The sequence below is a fragment of the Oryctolagus cuniculus genome, chromosome 18 (genome assembly GCF_964237555.1).
Source record: "Oryctolagus cuniculus chromosome 18, mOryCun1.1, whole genome shotgun sequence".
Taxonomy (NCBI): Eukaryota; Metazoa; Chordata; class Mammalia; order Lagomorpha; family Leporidae; genus Oryctolagus; species Oryctolagus cuniculus.
Genome location: NC_091449.1, coordinates 10,795,450 through 10,814,991, shown reverse-complemented (window position 1 = coordinate 10,814,991; position 19,542 = coordinate 10,795,450). Strand labels below are relative to the sequence as shown.

The window sequence follows — 19,542 nt, the reverse complement described above, 5'->3', positions numbered from 1 at the left end:
CGGCATGGTAATGAGTAACCATGAGTAACCCAGGGGACGGGCCGGCACCAGGAGGGAGGAGAGCCCCGGGGTCACAGCCGGGGCGGGGTCTTTGCCTCTGTCCCCTGCGGGGAAGCCTTTCTCTGGGCAGGAACAGGCTCCCATCTGGGCCTGAGCCGCATCCTCCGTGGGGCTGGCGTTCTGTGGCCGGCTGCTTCAGAACCGCAGCCCAGGCCCTGTGCGGGGCGGTGGGGGTCCCCAGAGCCCTTTGCAGAACCGACCTGCGACTGGGCCACATGACGCACTCAGCTGTCGTGGCCCCTTTCCCAGCACGCGCCCTCCCAGCTGCCTTGGGCAGCCTCCACGTGAGCCTGCGGTCCTGGCCCGCCCAGGCCTGGTGCCTGCGCCCACACGCCTGCAGGGGGTCAGCCCTGCTCCAGCTGGCCTCCTTCCTCAGGCCCTGGCTCAGAGCAGTTCGGGGTCCTCGGGCAGCTCCCTGTCTCCGGACACTACCGGAGTGCTGGGGCCATGGCCGGGTCTGCCACGCAGGCAGAGCTCACATGTGACCTGGGTTGGCACAGAGGAGCCCATGGCCCTGCCTGCCAGCGGCCTGGGGTGAAGGCCTCCCCACCTCAACCCGTCTCCTTGCCCGTGCGCCCGCTGTGTGCCCAGCACTGCCGTGAGTGCTTTGCATGCGTGAAGTCAAGCTGTTTTGTGGCGGAGAGAGCAGAGTCTAGAGAGGGGCCGCCTCGCTCACGGCCACCAGCTAGCACCTGGCAGCACTGGGGTTTGAGCCCGGAGCCCGTGACGGCAAGTGGCAGTGGGCCCTGAAGCCACTTTGCTGGTGTGGCGTCAGCACTTCGTCCGGTCGAGAAGAGAAAGGGTTTGTTGAGGAAGTGTGTGCCTGTGGTGGAAGGTATTTCTCACCTGGATGGGCTGTGCTGAGTGTGAGGCAGTGGTGAGGTCTCGGGGCCCCTGCGGGCGCCACGCTCAGGACGCAGGGTGTGTGCTGTGTGGCCCCAGCGCCTCTGTTCTCCTGCATCTCAGCGCCTTGTGAGAGATACGCGCTCCCTGTCTCCGGGGGTGCGGTTGTTGTGGGGGGGAGCTGGGTGTGTCTCCACGCTGCTCAGGCCCCAGACCCTGTGCGGTAGCGGCCACGTGGAAATCCACCCCCACCCTGACACGCACTCCTCATCTCCTGGGTAATCCTGGGGCGGCCCCACCCCTTACCGGGTCCTCTTCTCGGGAGCCGCCTCCTGTTTTCTTTCTGTCTGCTCAGAACTGGGGTGTCCCGCGGGCCCAGGCCGCTCGTGGGGGACTCTGCACACTGGCCCAGCCCGGCGTCGCGCCGTTTCTGTTGGTGTCGGTGCTGTGCTCTGGGTTAGGGTCTCGCATGGCTCAGCGCCGACAGCTGGAGGAGCGTTTGCCGTGTAGGTGCCCGCGCTCGTGGGGAGCAGGGCTGTGAGCGTCAGCAGGTCCTGCAGGCGGCGCTTGGCCAGAGCCAGGCACGCCTGCCCCTCGGTGCTGTGAGAGCTCACTGCACCCTCACGAAAGCCTTGCATGCCGGGGCTGATGTCCCTTATTGACCCAGGAGGTGACAGGCCCAGGGGGTAGGTCACTCCTCCCACGTGCCACAGCCAGAGGTGTGGCCAGTCCCAGAGCCAGGCTCCGGCGTGGGTGTTTGCCATGGGCCAGAGTTTGTGGCACAACACCTGCCCTTGGCTCTGGCAGCCCCCGCCCCTCCATGGCCTCTCTCTTCTGTTTCCTTATACAACAGTGCTGGGTGTGGCTTGCTGAATCAGTTCACCACAGGGTCCCTACCTGAGGATGCTGCTGACAGCCAGATGTGGCCAGCCAGGGTGGCTGCTGCCCAAGAAACCTGGCCCACCCCCTGGCCGTCTGCCCCACAACCACAGCCCAGCAGGTGGTAGAGGTCCGTACCTGTGGGTCACCGTGCCCTCAGCCTGGGCCCTGGCTCTCGCTGGCCTCTAGTCCTCTAGTCCGCTGCCCTCTGAGAAGCGCAGCTGCAGGAGGTTCCGGCGCTTCATTTGGTGGCAGGGCCTGAGCTGAGCTGCTCGCCGGCCCTTGGCGGGCTAGGCTGCTCCCACGTGCTGTGACGGAGGCCTTGCCCCAGAGAGGGGAGTGCGTGCGTGGGCATCCCTCTCCGAACCCCGAAAACTTCCCAGTCCCCCGCGCGTGCTGCACACCTGTGTTCCCATTTGTCCACTCAGGCCCTGTGGCTCCTGCCTGTGAGCATTCCCAGCTAAAGATATCACTTCCTGCGCTTTTTAGGTATTTTTTTAAAGGTTTATTTATCTGTTTGTTTGAAAGGTAGAGTGACAGAGAGGAAGAGGCAGAGAGAGAGATCTTCCATCCATGGTTTTGTTTCCCAAATAGCTGCAGTAGCCAGAGCTGGGCTAGGCCGAAGCCAGGAGCCAGGAACACACCTGCTCTAGTTTGTGGGCGGCAGGGGCCCAGGACCTGGGCCGTCTTCGGCTGCCTGCCCAGGCCGTTAGCAGAGAGCTGATTCTGAAGCAGAGTAGCCAGGACTTGAGCCGGCGCGCTGATGTGGAATGCTGACACAGGTGAAGTGACTGCTTACCTGCCGCACCACAGCACAGCACCCCCGTCCCTTTTTTAAAACTTACTTGAGAGACAAAGCTCCCATCTGTTGATTCACTCTCCACAGGCCGGCAATGACTTGGGAGCAGGAGCCAGGAACCCAGTTAGGTCTCCCACACAGGTGGCAGGAACCCAGTTAGGTCTCCCACACAGGTGGCGGGGACCCAGTTAGGTCTCCCATACAGGTGGCAGGAACCCAGTTAGGTCTCCCATACAGGTGGCAGGAACCCAGTTAGGTCTCCCACAGACGTGGCGGGGACCCAGTTAGGTCTCCCACACAGGTGGTGGGGACCCAGTTAGGTCTCCCATACAGGTGGCAGGAACCCAGTTAGGTCTCCCATACAGGTGGCGGGGACCCAGTTAGGTCTCCCACACAGGTGGCGGGGACCCAGTTAGGTCTCCCATACAGGTGGCAGGAACCCAGTTAGGTCTCCCATACAGGTGGCGGGGACCCAGTTAGGTCTCCCACACAGGTGGCGGAGAGCCAGTTAGGTCTCCCATACAGGTGGCGGGGACCCAGTTAGGTCTCCCACACAGGTGGCAGGAACCCAGTTAGGTCTCCCACAGACGTGGCGGGGACCCAGTTAGGTCTCCCACACAGGTGGCGGGGACCCAGCTGCTTGAGCCCTCACTGCTGCCTCCCACGATCTGCATTAGCAGGAAGCTGGAGCCAGAGCCAGAGTTAGGCCTCAAACCCAGGTCTCTGGTGCGGGACCCAGACATGCTAACTGCTAACCGTGTACCTGCCCCTGAAGATACCGGTTTTTTGTTTAAGATTTATTTATTTATTTATTTGAAAGGCAGAGTTACAGAGAGGCAGAGAGAGAGAGAGAGAGAGAGGTCTTCCATCCACTGGTTCACTCCCCAGATGGCCACAACGGCTGGAGCTGCACCAGTCTGAAGCCAGGAGCTTCTTCCAGGTCTCCCACGCGGGTGCAGGGGTCCAAAGACTTGGGCCATCTTCTACTGCTTTCCCAGGCCATAGCAGGGAGCTGGAGTGGAAGTGAAGCCGGGGCGGGGGCAGGGTAAAGCCACTGCCTGCAGTGCCAGCATCCGGGACTCTAACTGGCTCCCATACAGGATGCCGGTGCTGCAGGCAGTGGCTTTACCTGCTACGCCACAGAGCCGGCCCCAACCAGTTTGTAAAACTTATTTGTTTTGAGGGCATTGTAGAGTCAGGTGCAGTTGTAATGTGTAAATCTTAATTTCCTCCTGTGATAAATCTGCCGTGATGTAAATATTACAGTCAGGATATCGGCATTGATACAATCTAGATATCGCTTTTTATTTTTTAATTTATTGATGTTATTTATTTGAAAGACAAAGGTCTCTCATCTGCTGGTTCACTCCCCAAATGCCAGCCACAGCTGAGGCTGGGGTGGGCTGGAGCCAGAGCCAGGAGTGTGGGCAGAAGGGGCCCAGCTACTCCAGTCACTGCCTGCTGTCCCTCAAGGCGCACATTAGCAGGAAGCTGGAATTGGACTCAGAGCTGGCACCCGAACCCGGGCCCTCTGGTATAGGACACAGGTGTCCCAAGTGTGCCAGATGCTCACCCCAGCTCTTCATAGAGAGCTGCAGAGCTGGGGGCTAAGCTGGCAGGCCTCTGGGGTCCCCAGCAGATGACCTCTCCCAGAAGCGGGAGCCTGGGCAGGCCCTGGGCGGCCCGGGCCTGGCTGCAGCAGGAGGCCTTGCAGTGAGCACCTGTGGGCAGCCGTGGATTCTCACACCGACCCAGAGACGGGGGGGGGGGGCGCCTGCCCTGGAGGCCTGGCCCTGGAGCTGTGCAGGTGACCGCCCCCATGCTGCCTGCCTGGAGGGTGGGCAGGGTCCCTGGGGACAGGAGGCAGCCGGAGCTGGTCCTGGCCCTGCTCTTTGCCCTGCGTTGTCCTTGCTTGTCTCCTGCCCCAGCCTGCAAGCCCCCTGAGAATGACTGGTCCTGAATAAACACTTAGTCACCATTCTTCCTCAGTGCCAGGGACACAGCCATGGCTAAGCGTTAGCCCTGCCTTCACCAGGCCGTCTTCAGTGGGAGGGACAGACCTGTCCCCAGCAGTGCTCAGCACTGGGGTGAGAGAGCCCGGGGGAGGAGGGGGAGGAGGAGGAGGAGGAGGAGGAGCTGGGAAGGAGTCGGGGGTGGAGACCTGGAGGAGGAGGGGCTGGCGTGTCTGGGGCCTTGTGAGTGGTCCAGCTGTCAGTGCTGGGCAAGCAGAAAGGGGAAGCTGGGCGCGGCCTCGTGGGCCAGGCCAAGTGGCGGCTTGGACCTTATCCTGGGTGTGGACTCATGACCTCTCTCCTTTGGGAAGGACTCCAGGGCCAGACTGGTGCTGCCTCCCTCCCCTGCCTGCACCACACCCAGGCCCCAGGTAGAGCGGCCTGGCAGGGTGCCCCCGCCTGTGCCTGCCATTCCCCAGCCTCTCCACAACCCCTGTGGCCCATTTATTCACCCCCTGCCCTGGCCCACAGGGGTCTCCTGGCTCATCCTGCCGGGGGGCTCCTCCACTCCCACTTCCCCTGTCCTCTAGTGCAGGCGCTGAGCAGGTCGGGGGGATCCAGACGTTAACTGCAGGCTGAGAGGTGGAGTCACTGGGCTGAGGTCACGTTTCAAGTGGCAGAACAAAGGATCCGAACCCGGCTCTGATTTGTTATTTTTTAAATTTTATTTTAAGAGTTATTTATTTGGGCTGGCACCGCGGCCCACTAGGCTAATCCTCCGCCTTGCGGTGCCGGCACACCAGGTTCCAGTCCCGGTCGAGGCGCCGGATTCTGTCCTGGTTGCCCCTCTTCCAGGCCAGCTCTCTGCTGTGGCCAGGGAGTGCAGTGGAGGATGGCCCAAGTGCTTGGGCCCTGCACCCCATGGGAGACCAGGAGAAGCACCTGGCTCTTGCCTTTGGATCAGCGCGGTGCGCCGGCCGCTGCAGCCATTGGAGGGTGAACCAACGGCAAAGGAAGACCTTTCTCTCTGTCTCTCTCTCTCATTGTCCTCTCTGCCTGTCAAAAAAAAAAAAAAAAAAGTTATTTATTTGAAAGGTAGTTGATGCAGAGGGTGAGAGAGAGAGATCGATCTTCTGTCCATTAGTTCACTCCCCAAATGGCTACAACTGCCAGATCTGAGGCAGGACAGAGCCAGAGCCGGGAACTCCACTGGGTCTGCCACATGGCGGCGGGGGCCCGAGCACGTGGGCCATCCTCAGCCGTTTTTCCCGGGCACATGATCAGGGAGCTGGATAAGAAACAGCCGCTGGACTTGAACCTGAACTTCTGGCACTGCAGGCAGCAGCTTAACCCACTGTGCCACAACGCCAGCGCCCGGGTTGCATTTGAACAGGGTGTAATAAGAGCACTCACGTGTGTGACAGGTTCACCACTCAGCAGCCCTGTGTGGGCAGACCTGTTCTGTCCAGAACCGGGTGCAGAAACCCAGGCCTGCCTGGGGTAGCGAATGGTGACCCCCGGCGGTCGGACTTGAGCGCCCACAGGGCCCAGGACTGGGCAGAAAAGGGGCAGCCGCTGTGTCCGCACCTCGGCTTGCTGCCCTGACCCCTCCCTGCCTCCTCCGCTCCCCCAGGTGGTAAAGGTGAAGCCCCATGACAAGGACGCCAAGTTGAAGTACCAGGAGTGCAACAAGATCGTGAAGCAGAAGGCCTTCGAGCGGGCCATCGCGGGCGACGAGCACAAGCGCTCCGTCGTGGACTCGCTGGACATCGAGAGCATGAGTGAGTGGCCCGGCCGTGCTGCCGCCCGCACACAGTGCGGTGCGCCTCCGCCCCTGTCCCCAGGCTGCTGGGCATTGCCAGGAATGCCTCCGTCCACAGCCGCTGGGCCACAGGCTCCCCGGCGGGCGAGGTGGGTGAGCCACGGCCTCACCGTCTCACTGAGCCCTCCTGCCCCTAGCCTGGCCCTGCAGCGGGGCGCCAGCCCTCAGGGGCCTCCATGTCTGCGCCTCAGGCTGCAGCTGTGAAGCGGGCGGTCCCCATCCTGCCGGAGGGGAGAGAGGGCGAGCACACTATGGCATCGGCTCAGGCAGGAGGGGCGGCGCGGGGTCATCCATGACCACGCATGCTGGGGGCCTTCCCCGCACACCATGCAGGCTGCGCTCAAACCTGCTCTCCCGCTGTGTGCCTGGAGAGGGCGTCAGAGGCCCGCCAGGCTGAGGGTTCAGCCCAGGACTGCCGCCACAGCCCCTGACCTGTGCGTCTGACCGAGCACCCCACCACGGCCCCTCAGGTGGGACGGGAGTGTCCGGGGCATTGCCAAGGGCACGGTGAAAAGACGGAATCGCAGCAGGCTCGGTTCAAGCTCTTAATTGGCTTTCGCGTGCGGTTCTAGCAGGGAGCAGCCCTGCACCTGGAGCACCAAGTGTCCGTTCAGCGCAGCCGGGGAGGCGGGGGAGCAGACGCAGGCGCCGGTGGGCTGCCCGCCCAGAGCTCCCTTCCTGCTAAGGCAGGCGCGTGCACAGAACAGCGGCGGCGCGGTTGGTTGGCCCCAGGCTGCTGTCAGTGCACTGATTAAAGCCGAGGGAATCCGTGCTGGGCTGAGGCTGGCCTGTTGGGATTCAGCCCTCGGTCTCCTTTCTGACTTGGGGGTGTGCAACTTTGGGGTGATTTGCTCCACTTTGGTTGCTCGGTTTTCCTAGCACAGGCTCTCAGCCCACACCAGCGGCCTCCTTTGACATGTATGTAGAGACACGTGGGGGAAGGCATGTGGAAAGGGAGTGGAGCATCCACGCCCTCCGGCTGCACCACCCTCCAGGAACCTCCACATGCTCAGCTGTCAAAGCCGCCCAGACCAGGCCTCTGGGTGTTTATGGAGGCTTCCTTCCACAGGCCTGAGTGATCAAGTCACTGGTGAGCAGCTCCCTTCGGTCCGGTCCCATCTGGGCAGGGCGAGGCTGTGGGGCGGGGACTCTGGGCCGTTGTTAGCCTCCAGGCAGGAGGGCCGCCTTCATTGTTGCCCAGGTTTGTCAGGTTGGGGGAGGCACCAGCACCCACCGGGCCCTTGGGAATTCCGGCCTGGGGTTTGAAAGCGCAGTCCGCCACTTGCTTAGGGCTCGTCTCTGCTCTGGCACTTTGAGTGGTGGCCCAGGTCCCAGGCGCCATGCCAGGCAGGAGTGGCAAAGTGGCGATGACGTGGGAAATGACAACTGAGCAGCCGTGTGGTCACCACACCGGTGCTGTCCTGGGGAGCTGCGCGATCCCACCAGCTGTGGGGACGCTGCTCTTGCCCTGAGTGTGCTGGCCCCGCCCGCTGTCATCCTGTGTCACAGCCACTCCCCTCTGCGACGGACTCGGAGGAGGTCTGTGCACCTCCGGACACATGCCTGTCCTCTTGTGTGCACAGACCAGCGCTGTGGCTTCTCTCTGGTGTTCTGGGCGTGGGCACCTGCCAGGGTAGCATCTGTTCCCGTGGGTAGCCCCCAGGATTTTTCCACCTGGGGGTCCACCTGCGGTCACTAGCCGTGTGGGACGGGCGCACAGGCCGCTCTCCCTGCTGTTCTGGGCCTGGGAGGGCGTGAGGGGAACGCGTGCAGGTGCGTCTGTTTCTGCGTGGCTGCAGCTCCCCTAGTGTCGGCCGTCTCATAGACCTAGGTGGCCGCCCCGAATGGGCACACAGAACCCTGGGAGGGGCTCCTTCTGACGGGCATCACATGTCTTCCTTTAGGGCCCCCTGAAAGTCTCATGGGACGGTGCCACGGGTGTCCTGCAGCAGGCATGCTTCCGCTGTGGCCAGTGACAACCCAGACCTGGGGGCTTTCACTGCTGATCAGTTTCCCACCACTGCGAGGGCAGCCTGCTTTACCTTCTTAGGGCAGAAGGCGTCCTCGCGTGGCTCGTCCTGCTGGGAGCTGCCATCCATGCCCCACACAGCCTTGCTGGCCAGTTGAGAGCCATTGACCCGCCCTCTGTCCGGTTTCCTCCTTGTTTCTCCAGGTGGCACCCCCCACCCCACCCCGGGCAGCAGGAGCCCCCAGAAAGCACTTCCCCTTTGTCATGGACTCTGCCGTCACCCTGTCCCTCGTGGGAACTCCAGGTTTCAGCATCATTTTGTGTCCTCGGGCATTGAGGTCCCTTCAGGGAGTGCCCCCAAGTGGGAGTCACCAGCCCAGTGGTCCTCGGTAGGGGGCTCATAGAGACTCACGTCCTGAGCCCAGTTTCGGCTTCACACAGGGCTGTGCCAGGGAACTGGTCCCGCCAGCAGCCCGGCTCCTGTTCTACCGGGGTGGGGGCTCGGGCAGTCTTTAAGACAGGCAGAGAGAGGTCTCCTGTCCTCTGGTTCATTCCCCAGATGCCTGCAACAGCCGGGGCCGGGCCAGTCCCAAGTCAGCAGGGACCCAGCTATTTGAACCTTCACCTGCTGTCTCCCGGGATGTGCGTTAGCAGGAAGCTGGAGCTGGGGACAGGGCCGGGACTCGAACCCAGGCCCTTCAGTGTGGGATGAGGCCGTCACAAGCAGCAGCTCAGCTGCCGCAGCAAATGCGCTTCTAGGCTGGGACAGGCTTATGGGCTCCCGCTAGTGTGCTAGTGGCTAGAAGGCGGGTCCGCGCCTCCTGCCCTGGGCGCCAGATGGAGGAAACATTCCCTGAGTGGTCCAGCTTCGGGTGGGTCTTCAGCCTAGCAGGTAAGATGCCTGCGTCCCAGGTTCGGTGCTGGGGTTTGATACCGGACCCCAGCTTCCTGCTGACGCGCCCCCTGGGAGACAACGGGGACGCTCGGGTGGCTGGTCCCTGCCTCCCAGGTGGGAGACCTGGCCTGAGCTCCCGGCTCTCAGCTTGGGCCCAGGCTACCTCGGATTGGTGTGGGTGTTTGGGAGTGACCCAGTAGACGGAGCTCTGTGTTTGTCCCTGCCTCCCAAATGAAGAGCTAACAAACCAGCTCCCTCCCAACTGTGCCCTCATTTTCCCAAGAGCAGCTGCACTAGGGCTTTATCATCAGGTCTTGGTTACACAGTGCTGGTTAGGGACACAGCACCCCTCCCGCAAAGCATCACAGGGCCAAGGGATGGGGGCTTGAGACGCTTGGAGGAAGTGGGGACGAGTCAGAAAGGGACAGAAAGAACCAAGTGCTGCACCCCGGTGTCTTACGCAGATAGGAGTCTCGGGTCAGGGAAGTCGTTTTCCGCGGCGTCTGCCTGGGGACGCTCTTTCCTGCTGCGCTCCCTGATGAGCTGAGGGGGCTCCCTGGAGCCCTGCTGGCCATTTTCTTTCTTTTGAGACACAGAGACAGAGAGCTCCTATCCATCGCTTCACTCCCCAAATGCCTGCAACGTGCAAGCCTGAACCAGGCTCCAGGAAATGAGCCAGGTCCCCCGTGTGGGTAGCAGAAACCCAGTTACTTGACCCGTCACTCGCGGCCTCTCGGTGCACAGGAAGCTGGAGTTGGAGTCAGAGCCGGGAGAAACAGAGACACAGCTCGCGTTCCAGTTCCGATGATCCTGCTGACCCTCCCGTCTTCACAGTCTCTGAGCCCCACTGTGGCCCAGATAGGTGTCACCAGGGATCTTGGTTCCACAGTGCCTGGGAGCCCCGGGACTCTCTTTGCCTCCCCCTAATACCCCATTCTACCTGCTTGTGTGCATAGGCTTCAGGTCCCCAGCAGGGGGTTGAGCAGAGACCCCAGCTCTGTCCGCAGAGAGAGTCTTCCGTCCACTGCTTCACTCAGATGCTGCCAACAGCCAGGGCTGGGCCAGGCGGAAGCAGGAGCCAGGAGCTCCATCCTGGTCTTGCATGTGGGTGGCAGGGGCCCAGGGGCCCAGGTACTCTGCCTGACTACCGCCCCGGGCAGTTTCAAGTCCGCTTTCTCTGGCACCTTTGCTCTCCCACACTAAACGCCCCCCACCCCCCGTTAAATACCGCAATGCCTTCCTGTTGGGCGATCAGCAGGGGTTTCCTGGGGTCACCCCACCTTCAGTCCTGCTGTGGGTAAGACCTTTGTCTTAGTCATTTCTTATTAACCTCCCAGAGATTCCACCCTGCTGGGGCAGGCCCCAGGCCGCTCTTTCTCCTTTCAGTTTCCTTCCTATCAAGGTCATCGTCAACTTTGGTCCTCAGAAACCCTTAAAAAATGTCTGTCTGCCCTCTGCCCCTGGACATTCTCTTGTGGATTAGTCTCCTGTTCTGAGACTGCAGATCCCATCAGGCTTGCTCCAGGGCTCAGTTTTGCGCAGTGAGGTCACTTTGGGGGCCCCTCAGCCACAGCAGTTACCATAACCTGTGTACCCACATCCGGGTCCTCATGACCCGCACAGGTGACCCTGTGGGAGGGTCCCACTGGCATTTGTTGGGGGGACAGGCATCCCCGTCCTCATGTTAAACGGCCATGCAGTGGTTTCTCTCCAGGCCACCGGGCTGGCTGTTCCCTCAGGAGTGGCCTCCTGGTGTCTGGGTCCCGCACAGACCTGTGCTGGGCCCATTGTGAGCCCTGGGTCCCCCTGAGCCCGGGCATGCGCTTCCACTCTGCAGCATCTGAACCCAGGACCCTGCCCCTGAATGGGTCTGCCCTGCCCTCGCCCTGCACAGTTTACGGCAGGCACCTCAGCACCCAGCACCTGCCAAGGGAAGGGTGCCTCCCACTCGTACCCCCCGCCCCTCCCCACGCTGCCTGCCCCCTGCTAATTACTGTCTTAGAGGCGCTTTCCCTGTCCCTGGGGAGTGGCTCGGTGGCTGCGGCCGGAGCGCAGAGCCTGGAATCCGAGCTGTCCTCGCAACAAGGCTGGGCCTGGCCCCTCTGACTCTGCCTTTGGCTGCTGCAGACAGCAGTGAGCAAGCGGGTGCCTGTTTCGCTGTCCTCTTGTTGGCCTGCATTTCCTCGCACACCCAGTGGCCCAGCTTCCTGGGGCTGGGAGCCGCCTCTGCAGTCCACTGGCAATGGCCTTGGCTTGTTAACCCCCTGCTCCCCAGCCCGAGGGCCATCTGCAGTAGGATTTCTTGAGCTGTCACAGTGCTGGCTGGAAAGGGACCGGGGCCTGCCGGATCCAGAGCCAGCATTTTGGCGTGAATTGTCGACAGCGAGCTGCGCCGTGGGCAGTGCAGGCTGGGAGCGCCGTCCTTAGGGAGAAGGGTGCGTTGCTTCTGGGCTGGATGGGGTTGTAAGGGGCTCCCTCAGCACTCTGCAGAGGCTTCTGTGGCCTCGGGTCCCCGAGAAAAGTGGGATTCTCCTGGCCGGCAGCCGCTCGGCCGCCTCCGCCACAGCCCCAGCTGAGCGCCCCTCGTTCAGGTCACTCCTGACGCTGTCCGCTGGGAGATGGCACTGCACCCTGCAGGCGGAGGGCTCGGGCCACATGCCAGCCACGGCCCAGGGAGCGCCACCTGTGGTCTGGGTTCATTCAGTTGTCGGAGCGGCCACAGCGCTCCGAGGAGACGGCCTGTGTGCACTGGATTACCAGGAAGTCCTGCCCCGCCCGCGGGGAAGGCTGCAGAGCCTCCGTGTCCTCTGGGCGCCCTCCTCACAGCCACCCGCGCGCGGGCTCAGCTCCCCTGAGGCTTTGTGGGCTTCTGCAGACGCCTCCTTCCCTAGGCGTGGTCTGGCATCACTGGCCCTCCCAGTGGGGCTGGGAAGTCACCACCCCCCGTCCTGCCGTGGTCTTCCCCGGTGCCAGCGAAGCACCTGCTAGCCCACAGCACGGGCAGAGGCACTTCGCACTGTGCAGTTGCGTGCCGATCCTAGAACCCAGTCCAGGAAGCACGCGTGTGCCACAGCTCCTCCCAGTCCTCCCACGCCCCGCGCCTCCCACTGAGGGTGGCCAGGGTGTGTGCCACAGCTCCTCCCAGTCCTCCCACGCCCCGCGCCTCCCGCTGAGGGTGGCCAGGCCCTGACTCTCCCCCACTCACGCCAGCCATCGAGGACGAGTACAGCGGACCCAAGCTGGAGGATGGCAGAGTGACAATCACCTTCATGAAGGAGCTCATGCAGTGGTACAAGGACCAGAAGAAACTGCACCGGAAGTGCGCCTACCAGGTAACGGGCCTGCGGGTTCTGCCGGCCCTGGGCGCAGAGGCAGCGTCGTGTGAGCGTCGCGTGCGAGGCCGTGCGGGCTGCAGGATTCCAAGGTGGATGAGTGAGACAGCTGGGGGCCTGTGCGGGACTTCCCGAGGGTGGGGTCGACAGGCAGGTGACACGGAGGTGATGGGGGGAGTGAAGGAGCCAGCGGGACCTGGCTGCCTGTCGGTGGACCCAAAGGCAGAGGGCCTGGGCGCGGGCCCGCGCTCTGTCCCTGTAAGACCACGCGTGAGAGGCTTCAGCAGTTCGTGGAGAATCATAGAGTCATCCATGCATCTCAAAACCTTTTTACACCAAAATCAACTGAACTTTAATTTCATTTCTCGTGAACTTGAAGTCCCCGTGTAGCCTGTGGCAGCCTGGGCGTGGCTTCTGTGACAGGAGTGACTTCTGGTTGTGTGAGAGCCGCGGGGAGTGGCCTCCCTGCGCAGGCCCCCGAGGTGCGGGCAGAGAGGCAGCCGGGAGCCTGCTTTGCGTCCGCTTAGTGTAAAGATGTCGGTGGACTGCGTCCTCTCCCTGGGATGAGCGGCACGCCTCTGTGAAGCAGCGAGTCCGATGGGCTGACAGGCGGGCTGTGGATGGGAGGGCTGAGCAGTCACCTTCCGTGTGACGTGGGACCGCGGGGCAGACGGCCGGCGGGTGGCGTCTGGATCCCTGGTGCGGGCTCCTGCGGACGGGAGCAGAGCCCTGCCGTCATCCTGCGGCTGCCTGTGGAGGCGGCTGTTCCCCCGCTCCTCACTGTGCGGCTTCAGCCTCTGACCTGGAGCCGTGGCGTGGGTGCCCTTGTTTTGGTTGTGGTCTGCTGTGCCGTGTCCTGAGCCTCCGGGACGCCTTGCCTGGACTGGGAAGCAGGCTGGCGTCTGGCAGCACAGCACCCACACCCAGGCCTGGGACCGCCTCCTGCTCTGCTTCTGATCCAGCTTCCGGGGCCGCAGGCAAAGGCCCAAGTCCTCGCATCCCTGCCACACACGTGGGAGACCTGGATTGAGCTCCTGGCATTGGCCCGGCCACTCCTGCCTGTTGCAGCCAGCAGGTGGAAGATCTCTCTGCCTTTCAGATAAAATGAAAACAACACTGTTCAGAAGGACGGTGGGGACTGAGGCCTACAGATTTCCCCCAGAAGGGGGCGCCCCTTTCTCCTGGGGGCTGTGGGGCAAGGCCACCCAGCCTGATGCGCAGCGCAGGGCGGCTCTGTCTGGAGACAGCTCACTATGGCTGTGTGTTTTGAGTCAGCGGCTCCTGGGACCCAGGAGAGCTAACTCCAGCCCTGCTGCCAGCCTTGGGCCTCCGGGAGTCTGCCGCGCTCGCCACGCCCAAAGACTGCTGAGGGGGCGGTGGCCAGGCTCCGCAGCTTCTCTGTCCCATGGGCCCCGCGGCCCGGAGCTCTCCAGCATCCTGCTCTCCACCATCCTGCGGTGTGTTTTGTTTTGTTTTGTTTTGTTTTGACAGGCAGAGTGGACAGTGAGAGAGAGAGACAGAGAGAAAGGTCTTCCTTTGCTGCTGGTTCATCCTCCAATTCCCACTGCGGCCGGCGCACCGCGCTGATCCGAAGCCAGGAGCCAGGTGCTTTTCCTGGTCTCCCATGGGGTGCAGGACCCAAGGACTTGGGCCATCCTCCACTGCACTCCCTGGCCACAGCAGAGAGCTGGCCTGGAAGAGGGGCAACCGGGACAGAATCCGGCGCCCCGACCGGGACTAGAACCCGGGGTGCCGGCACTGCAGGCGGAGGATTAGCCTAGTGAGCCGCGGCGCTGGCCCTCATCCTGCGGTTTTTAAACTTCACCATTTCCCCAGCTTTTTATCTTGGAAATGCTCAGAGCTGCAGAAGTGTCGGCACCCGCACACCCCCAGGCCCCCGGCGCCGGCTTGTGCTGGTGCACTTGGCCTGAGTCTGTGCACCGCGCTCTCCCGTTCTCTCGGCCCGAGCCTGCGCACTGCGCTCTCCCGGTCTCTCGGCCCGAGCCTGCGCACTGCGCTCTCCCGGTCTCTCTGCGTTCTCTCGGCCTGAGCCTGCGCACCGCGCTCTCCCGTTCTCAGCCCGAGCCTGTGCACCGTGCTCTCCCCATGCACCTGCAGGCAGGTGGACAGACTGCGGAGGCCGGCTTCAGTCTGTGGGAGGAGCACCTCCATTTCCAGATGGAGTTTCCCTCCCCAGCTTTCCCCGAAGCACCCTCTAAGCTGTTTGTGCAGCGCCGCAGGCTCCATTGAAGGCAGAGCGCCACAGAAGGGGCTGGGCTGGGCTGGGCCAAAGCCAGGGGCCAGGAACCCAGTCCAGGTCTGCCCCGCGGGGGGCAGGAACCCCCTTGGCCGTGGCTGCTGCCTGCCAGGGTGCGCACCAGCAGGAAGCGGAGTCGGGGTCAGACCAGGCCTGCGGGCTGGAACGCAGATGCCCCGTCCAGCAGGCTGAGCACCGGCCCCTGGTGCTTCTGCCAGGATCCAGGAGGCTCACTGCCCGCCCCCCTTCCAGATTCTGGTGCAGGTCAAGGAAGTCCTCTCCAAGCTGAGCACGCTCGTGGAGACCACGCTGAGAGAGGTGCGCTGGGGGCGGGGCCTCTCGGACACCCCCACCCGACCCGGTCTCGTCTCTGCATTCTCGTCCCCTGACTGTCTCCCCCGACTGTCTCGCATGCGGCTTCTTGGTCTGCCCTGACCTTTGCCCCTCCCCTCACCTCTGCCCCCTCCCCACGTCTCTCTCTGGGCCCCTCCCTCTCCGGTGGCCTCTTTTCTTCCAGACAGAGAAGATTACGGTATGTGGGGACACCCATGGCCAGTTCTACGACCTCCTCAACATATTTGAGCTCAACGGTTTACCCTCAGAGACCAACCCCTACGTATCCTTGTGTGCAGAGCCGCCTCGCCCACCCCCAGCCCTGACCCCCAGCCCAGGTCGTCTCGGGGAGGGGAGCCCCTGGAGAGCAGGCTCCGCCAGGGAGGGAGCGGCCTGAGCCGTGAGCAGTGCCCAGGTGGGGGGCAGTGGCAGGCTGGCCTGGCACTCCAGGCTCCTGGCTCGGTCAGCTGTGCTGTGTGAGCCGAGCCGGTGGCCGGCCTGGTGTCTCTGAGCTGAGGTGCCGTGTGACCCGAGCCAATGGCCGGCCCGGTGTCTCTGGGCCCGATGTGCTGTGTGACCCGAGCCAGTGGCTGGCCCGGTGTCTCTGAGCTGAGGTGCCGTGTGACCCGAGCCAGTGGCCGGCTCGGTGTCTCTGGGCCCGATGTGCTGTGTGACCCGAGCCAATGGCCGGCCCGGTGTCTCTGGGCCCGCTGTGCTGTGTGACCCAAGCCAGTGGCCAGCACCTGGCAGTGCCCACGCCACATTCCATCCTGGCTTTGCCGCTCCCCAGTGGTGGGACCGTGGCTGGTTATGTTGCCTCCTGGAAACCACCCTGGTTTCCTCTGGTGAGTGCCAGGGCCGCCTTGGCGCCCTGAAGGGTTTGCAGAGAGGATTCCGGGCTGACGAGCGGTCGCTTTGTTGGCCACCAGGTTTGTGAGCTGCTGGTGGGGGCCCTGGGCCTGTCCTGAGGCAGCTGCAGCAGACTGCACACCGGGCAGGGAAGGGCCTGGCACGGCCTCCTGAGCCCCACTGAGTCCCTGCTCCTGGGGGAGAGCTCACGGGAGCTTGGGGGCCAGGCGAGGGGAGAGGACAGCCCCCCACCCGTCTGCCCCAGCCCACGGCTGTTTCCTTAGCGGGGTGGATATTCAATGGCGACTTCGTGGACCGCGGCTCCTTCTCCGTAGAAGTGATCCTCACCCTTTTCGGCTTCAAGCTCCTGTACCCAGACCACTTTCACCTACTTCGAGGTGAGCCACAGGGCAGCAGGCTCAGGTCCCTGGGGGCTGGGGGGCACTCACTCTCCCTGGCCTGATCTGTAAAGCAAAGAAAGCCATGGCAGCTGCACGTACAAGGGTCCTGGGGCAGTTTCTGTCATGTCTGTGTTCCACCTGGGTCCGTGTGAGGGCGCAGGTCCGGGCAGGGCCGCTGGAGGAGGGGACGGGTGGAGCTCTGGGCTTTGATGGGGGCTGATCAGGGCGGAGTCTGGGGCTGGCTCTCAGTGGTTCCCACCTCCAGGAGGCTGCTGGACACCGGGAAGAGCAGGGCAGGTCTGGTTCTCACGTGAATGACAGCCTGGGGCAGGGGCTGCCCTGTGAGAGGTCGGGCCAGTGGGGAGGGGCGCAGAGAAGCAGCAGAGCAGGAGGAGGGAGGGAGTGGGCTCCTCTGGTCAAGACCCTCCCTCACCCCCGGCCCCTTGGGACTGCCAGCCTGGAGGGTACACAGTGGGAGGACTCGGCCACTGCCCAGGACGGGGGTGGTTTCGTGCCTCGGCCACTGCCCCGAGGGTGGAGCTGTCAGTAGGGCAGGGCCTGGGGCCTGGGTGAGATCTCCCAGTCCAGTTGCTGCCTTCAGGAATGGTCTGAGCGCAGGGTCCACCCCTCTGGCTGCTGCGACGGGCCGCTGCGGGCGCTGGGACTGACTGGCTCGGGCTGCCTGCCACATGGGCAGTCCAGCCTGATGCCCAGGCCTGCACCTGCGGGTGCCGGGCGGGGGGAGACGGGGGACCTGCGGGCTGAGGGCTCTCCCTCTCCCGCCGACGGCCAGGCAACCACGAGACGGACAACATGAACCAGATCTACGGCTTCGAGGGCGAGGTGAAGGCCAAGTACACGGCCCAGATGTACGAGCTGTTCAGCGAGGTGTTTGAGTGGCTGCCGCTGGCCCAGTGCATCAACGGCAAAGTGCTGGTGAGGACGCGGGGATGGGCACCCGGGCAGGGGCGGGGCCGGCCCTCCCCCCCTCCCCGGGCACACGGGCAGACGGGCGGGGCCGGCCCTCTCCTCACCTGGCCACCCCCTGCCCCCCCAGATCATGCACGGGGGCCTGTTCAGTGAGGACGGCGTCACTCTGGACGACATCCGGAAGATCGAGCGGAATCGGCAGCCCCCAGACTCAGGTGAGGAGGTGGGGCCGGCGCCCCAGCAGGGCGCAGCAGGTGAGCCTCGGGGCCCCTGCTGGCCGGGGGGCTGGAGCGTCCACGGGCAGGGCGAGGCTGTGGGGAGCCCTGGGAGCCCATCTGCTGGCCCTTGGAGGGAGGCTGCAGCTCCGTGCACCTGTGCGAGTGTCACACAGGGCTGGGGGTGCAGCATTGGAGCCGACTCCCCGAGAGCAGCAGCTGCCGCCCGCGCACAGTCGGGCGAGCCCGGGCAGCTTGGGGGTGGGAGGAGCCCACGGTGTGGCTGGCGTGAGCTCGACTGGACCAGATCCTGCAGGGAAAAGTAGGTGAATGGGGTGCGGGGAGGTCGGCAGGGAGGCTGGGGCTGGGAGGGCAGGCCCGGCAGAGGAGGGCCCCGTCCACCCGCCTCGGGCCGCGCTGGGGGCTGGGCACGGCCGGCCAGGAAGCCCCTGACGCCTCCCTCCACCCCCCAGGTCCCATGTGCGACCTGCTCTGGTCGGACCCACAGCCACAGGTGAGTCTCGGGCCCTCGGGGGCGGCGGGGGTGGGGCGGCAGTCTCTGAGCCCCGTCTCCCGCAGAACGGGCGCTCGGTCAGCAAGCGAGGCGTGAGCTGCCAGTTCGGGCCTGACGTCACCAAGGCCTTCCTGGAGGAGAACCACCTGGACTACATCATCCGCAGCCACGAGGTCAAGGCCGAGGGCTACGAGGTGGCGCACGGTGGCCGCTGCGTCACCGTCTTCTCCGCCCCCAACTACTGGTGCGTTCCCGCCGGCCGCCCTGCCGGCCACAGGTTTTGTCTGGGTTCCAGTTACTTAAGGCCGAGCAGCAGAGGGGATGCCGCGTGCCCTCCCTTGCCCTTCCCCGTCTGGGCTGTGGTCTCCGCCGACACCCCCAGTGTCTCCCAGCGATGGCACGTCCCCCGCCAGAGGCGTCTGCGCCATTGCCAGAGCCCAGTCACCGCCGTTCCCCGCGTCGCTGGTCAGAGCAGCACCGAGCGAGGGCCCCGTTTGCGGTCTCGTCCCCGAGTCCCCGTCCCATTCCCCACTGCCCCAGCTGGGCCGCTGGGCCTGCCGGGCCGCCTGTGCTCCTGGCGTCTCCTGGGGGCAGAGCCAGCGGCGCCATCAGACCTCAAGTCTGGTCTCCGCTCCTCTGCCCTGGGAGCCCCGCCCGCCTGCCCTCCTGTCCCTGTGTCCTGGCACTGCCCTTCCCAGCCCTGGCCCTCCAGCCTCCTGCCTGTCTCCCTCTGCCCCTGCCCAGCCCCTGGCCACACTGACCACTGCCCCGCCCCTGCAGCGACCAGATGGGGAACAAAGCCTCCTACATCCACCTGCGGGGCTCCGACCTGCGGCCCCAGTTCCACCAGTTCACAGCAGTGGTGAGTGGCCCTGTCCCCTCTGCCGGGCGGGGGGCCGGGCGGGGGTCTCGGCTTCCTGACACCAGGCTTTTCCTGTTCGCCCGCAGCCTCACCCCAACGTCAAGCCCATGGCCTACGCCAACGCGCTGCTGCAGTTAGGGGTGATGTGAGGGCGGTGGCGGCCTGCACCCCAGGACCCCTCCGCTCCCGCCAGACCCCGGGCTGGGCAGAGCAGGCCCGCCCAGGGCGACGTCGGACCCCCTTTTACTTTGTAAAGTTTGTATTTATTCCCCTTAGGTGTGCAGAGGGGGTGGGGGCAGAGCGAGGGCTGGCCAGGGGGCTGCTCCCTGGACGGAGGACGGAGGTGGAGAAGCTGGGGCGGGGCTCAGCCCGGGCATTCAGGAGGGAGACCGCCGCGGGGCGGGGTGGGGCGGGGCCGAGAGGCTGCCCTGCCCCCCTCGTTTGCATGGCTCCTCCCCGCTAAAGCAATAGGGCCCTGCCATAGGAAGACCCCAGCCAGGGTCATCAGGGAGGCCTCGCCTGCACCCCCACCTGAGCTCCAGGGTGGGGCTAGGCTGGGGCCTACCCCCTCCCCCAGCTATTTTATGTCTGTAATTAAATATGTTAAAATAAAGTCATTATTGTAAGTCA

The 19,542-nt window shown here is 64.1% G+C and overlaps 1 protein-coding gene and 1 long non-coding RNA gene across 2 annotated transcripts in view; one reads left to right on the top strand and one right to left on the bottom strand.

Annotated features, from left to right (window-relative positions):
• LOC138846426 (uncharacterized) overlaps positions 1–1,545 on the bottom strand; it is a 3,739-nt gene extending 2,194 nt beyond the window's left edge. The window contains exon 1 of the long non-coding RNA XR_011383914.1: positions 1,210–1,545. This is a non-coding gene — a long non-coding RNA (uncharacterized lncRNA). The remainder of the gene's footprint in view (positions 1–1,209) is intronic.
• PPP5C (protein phosphatase 5 catalytic subunit) overlaps positions 1–19,542 on the top strand; it is a 25,121-nt gene extending 5,579 nt beyond the window's left edge. Inside the window, exons 3-13 of the mRNA XM_051837415.2 lie at positions 6,167–6,314; positions 12,430–12,551; positions 15,061–15,126; positions 15,326–15,424; positions 16,283–16,388; positions 17,185–17,327; positions 17,449–17,536; positions 18,010–18,050; positions 18,116–18,294; positions 18,831–18,912; positions 18,999–19,542. Coding sequence (XP_051693375.1) covers positions 6,167–6,314; positions 12,430–12,551; positions 15,061–15,126; positions 15,326–15,424; positions 16,283–16,388; positions 17,185–17,327; positions 17,449–17,536; positions 18,010–18,050; positions 18,116–18,294; positions 18,831–18,912; positions 18,999–19,061 — 1,137 coding nt within the window. The 3' untranslated portion in view covers positions 19,062–19,542. The remainder of the gene's footprint in view (positions 1–6,166; positions 6,315–12,429; positions 12,552–15,060; positions 15,127–15,325; positions 15,425–16,282; positions 16,389–17,184; positions 17,328–17,448; positions 17,537–18,009; positions 18,051–18,115; positions 18,295–18,830; positions 18,913–18,998) is intronic.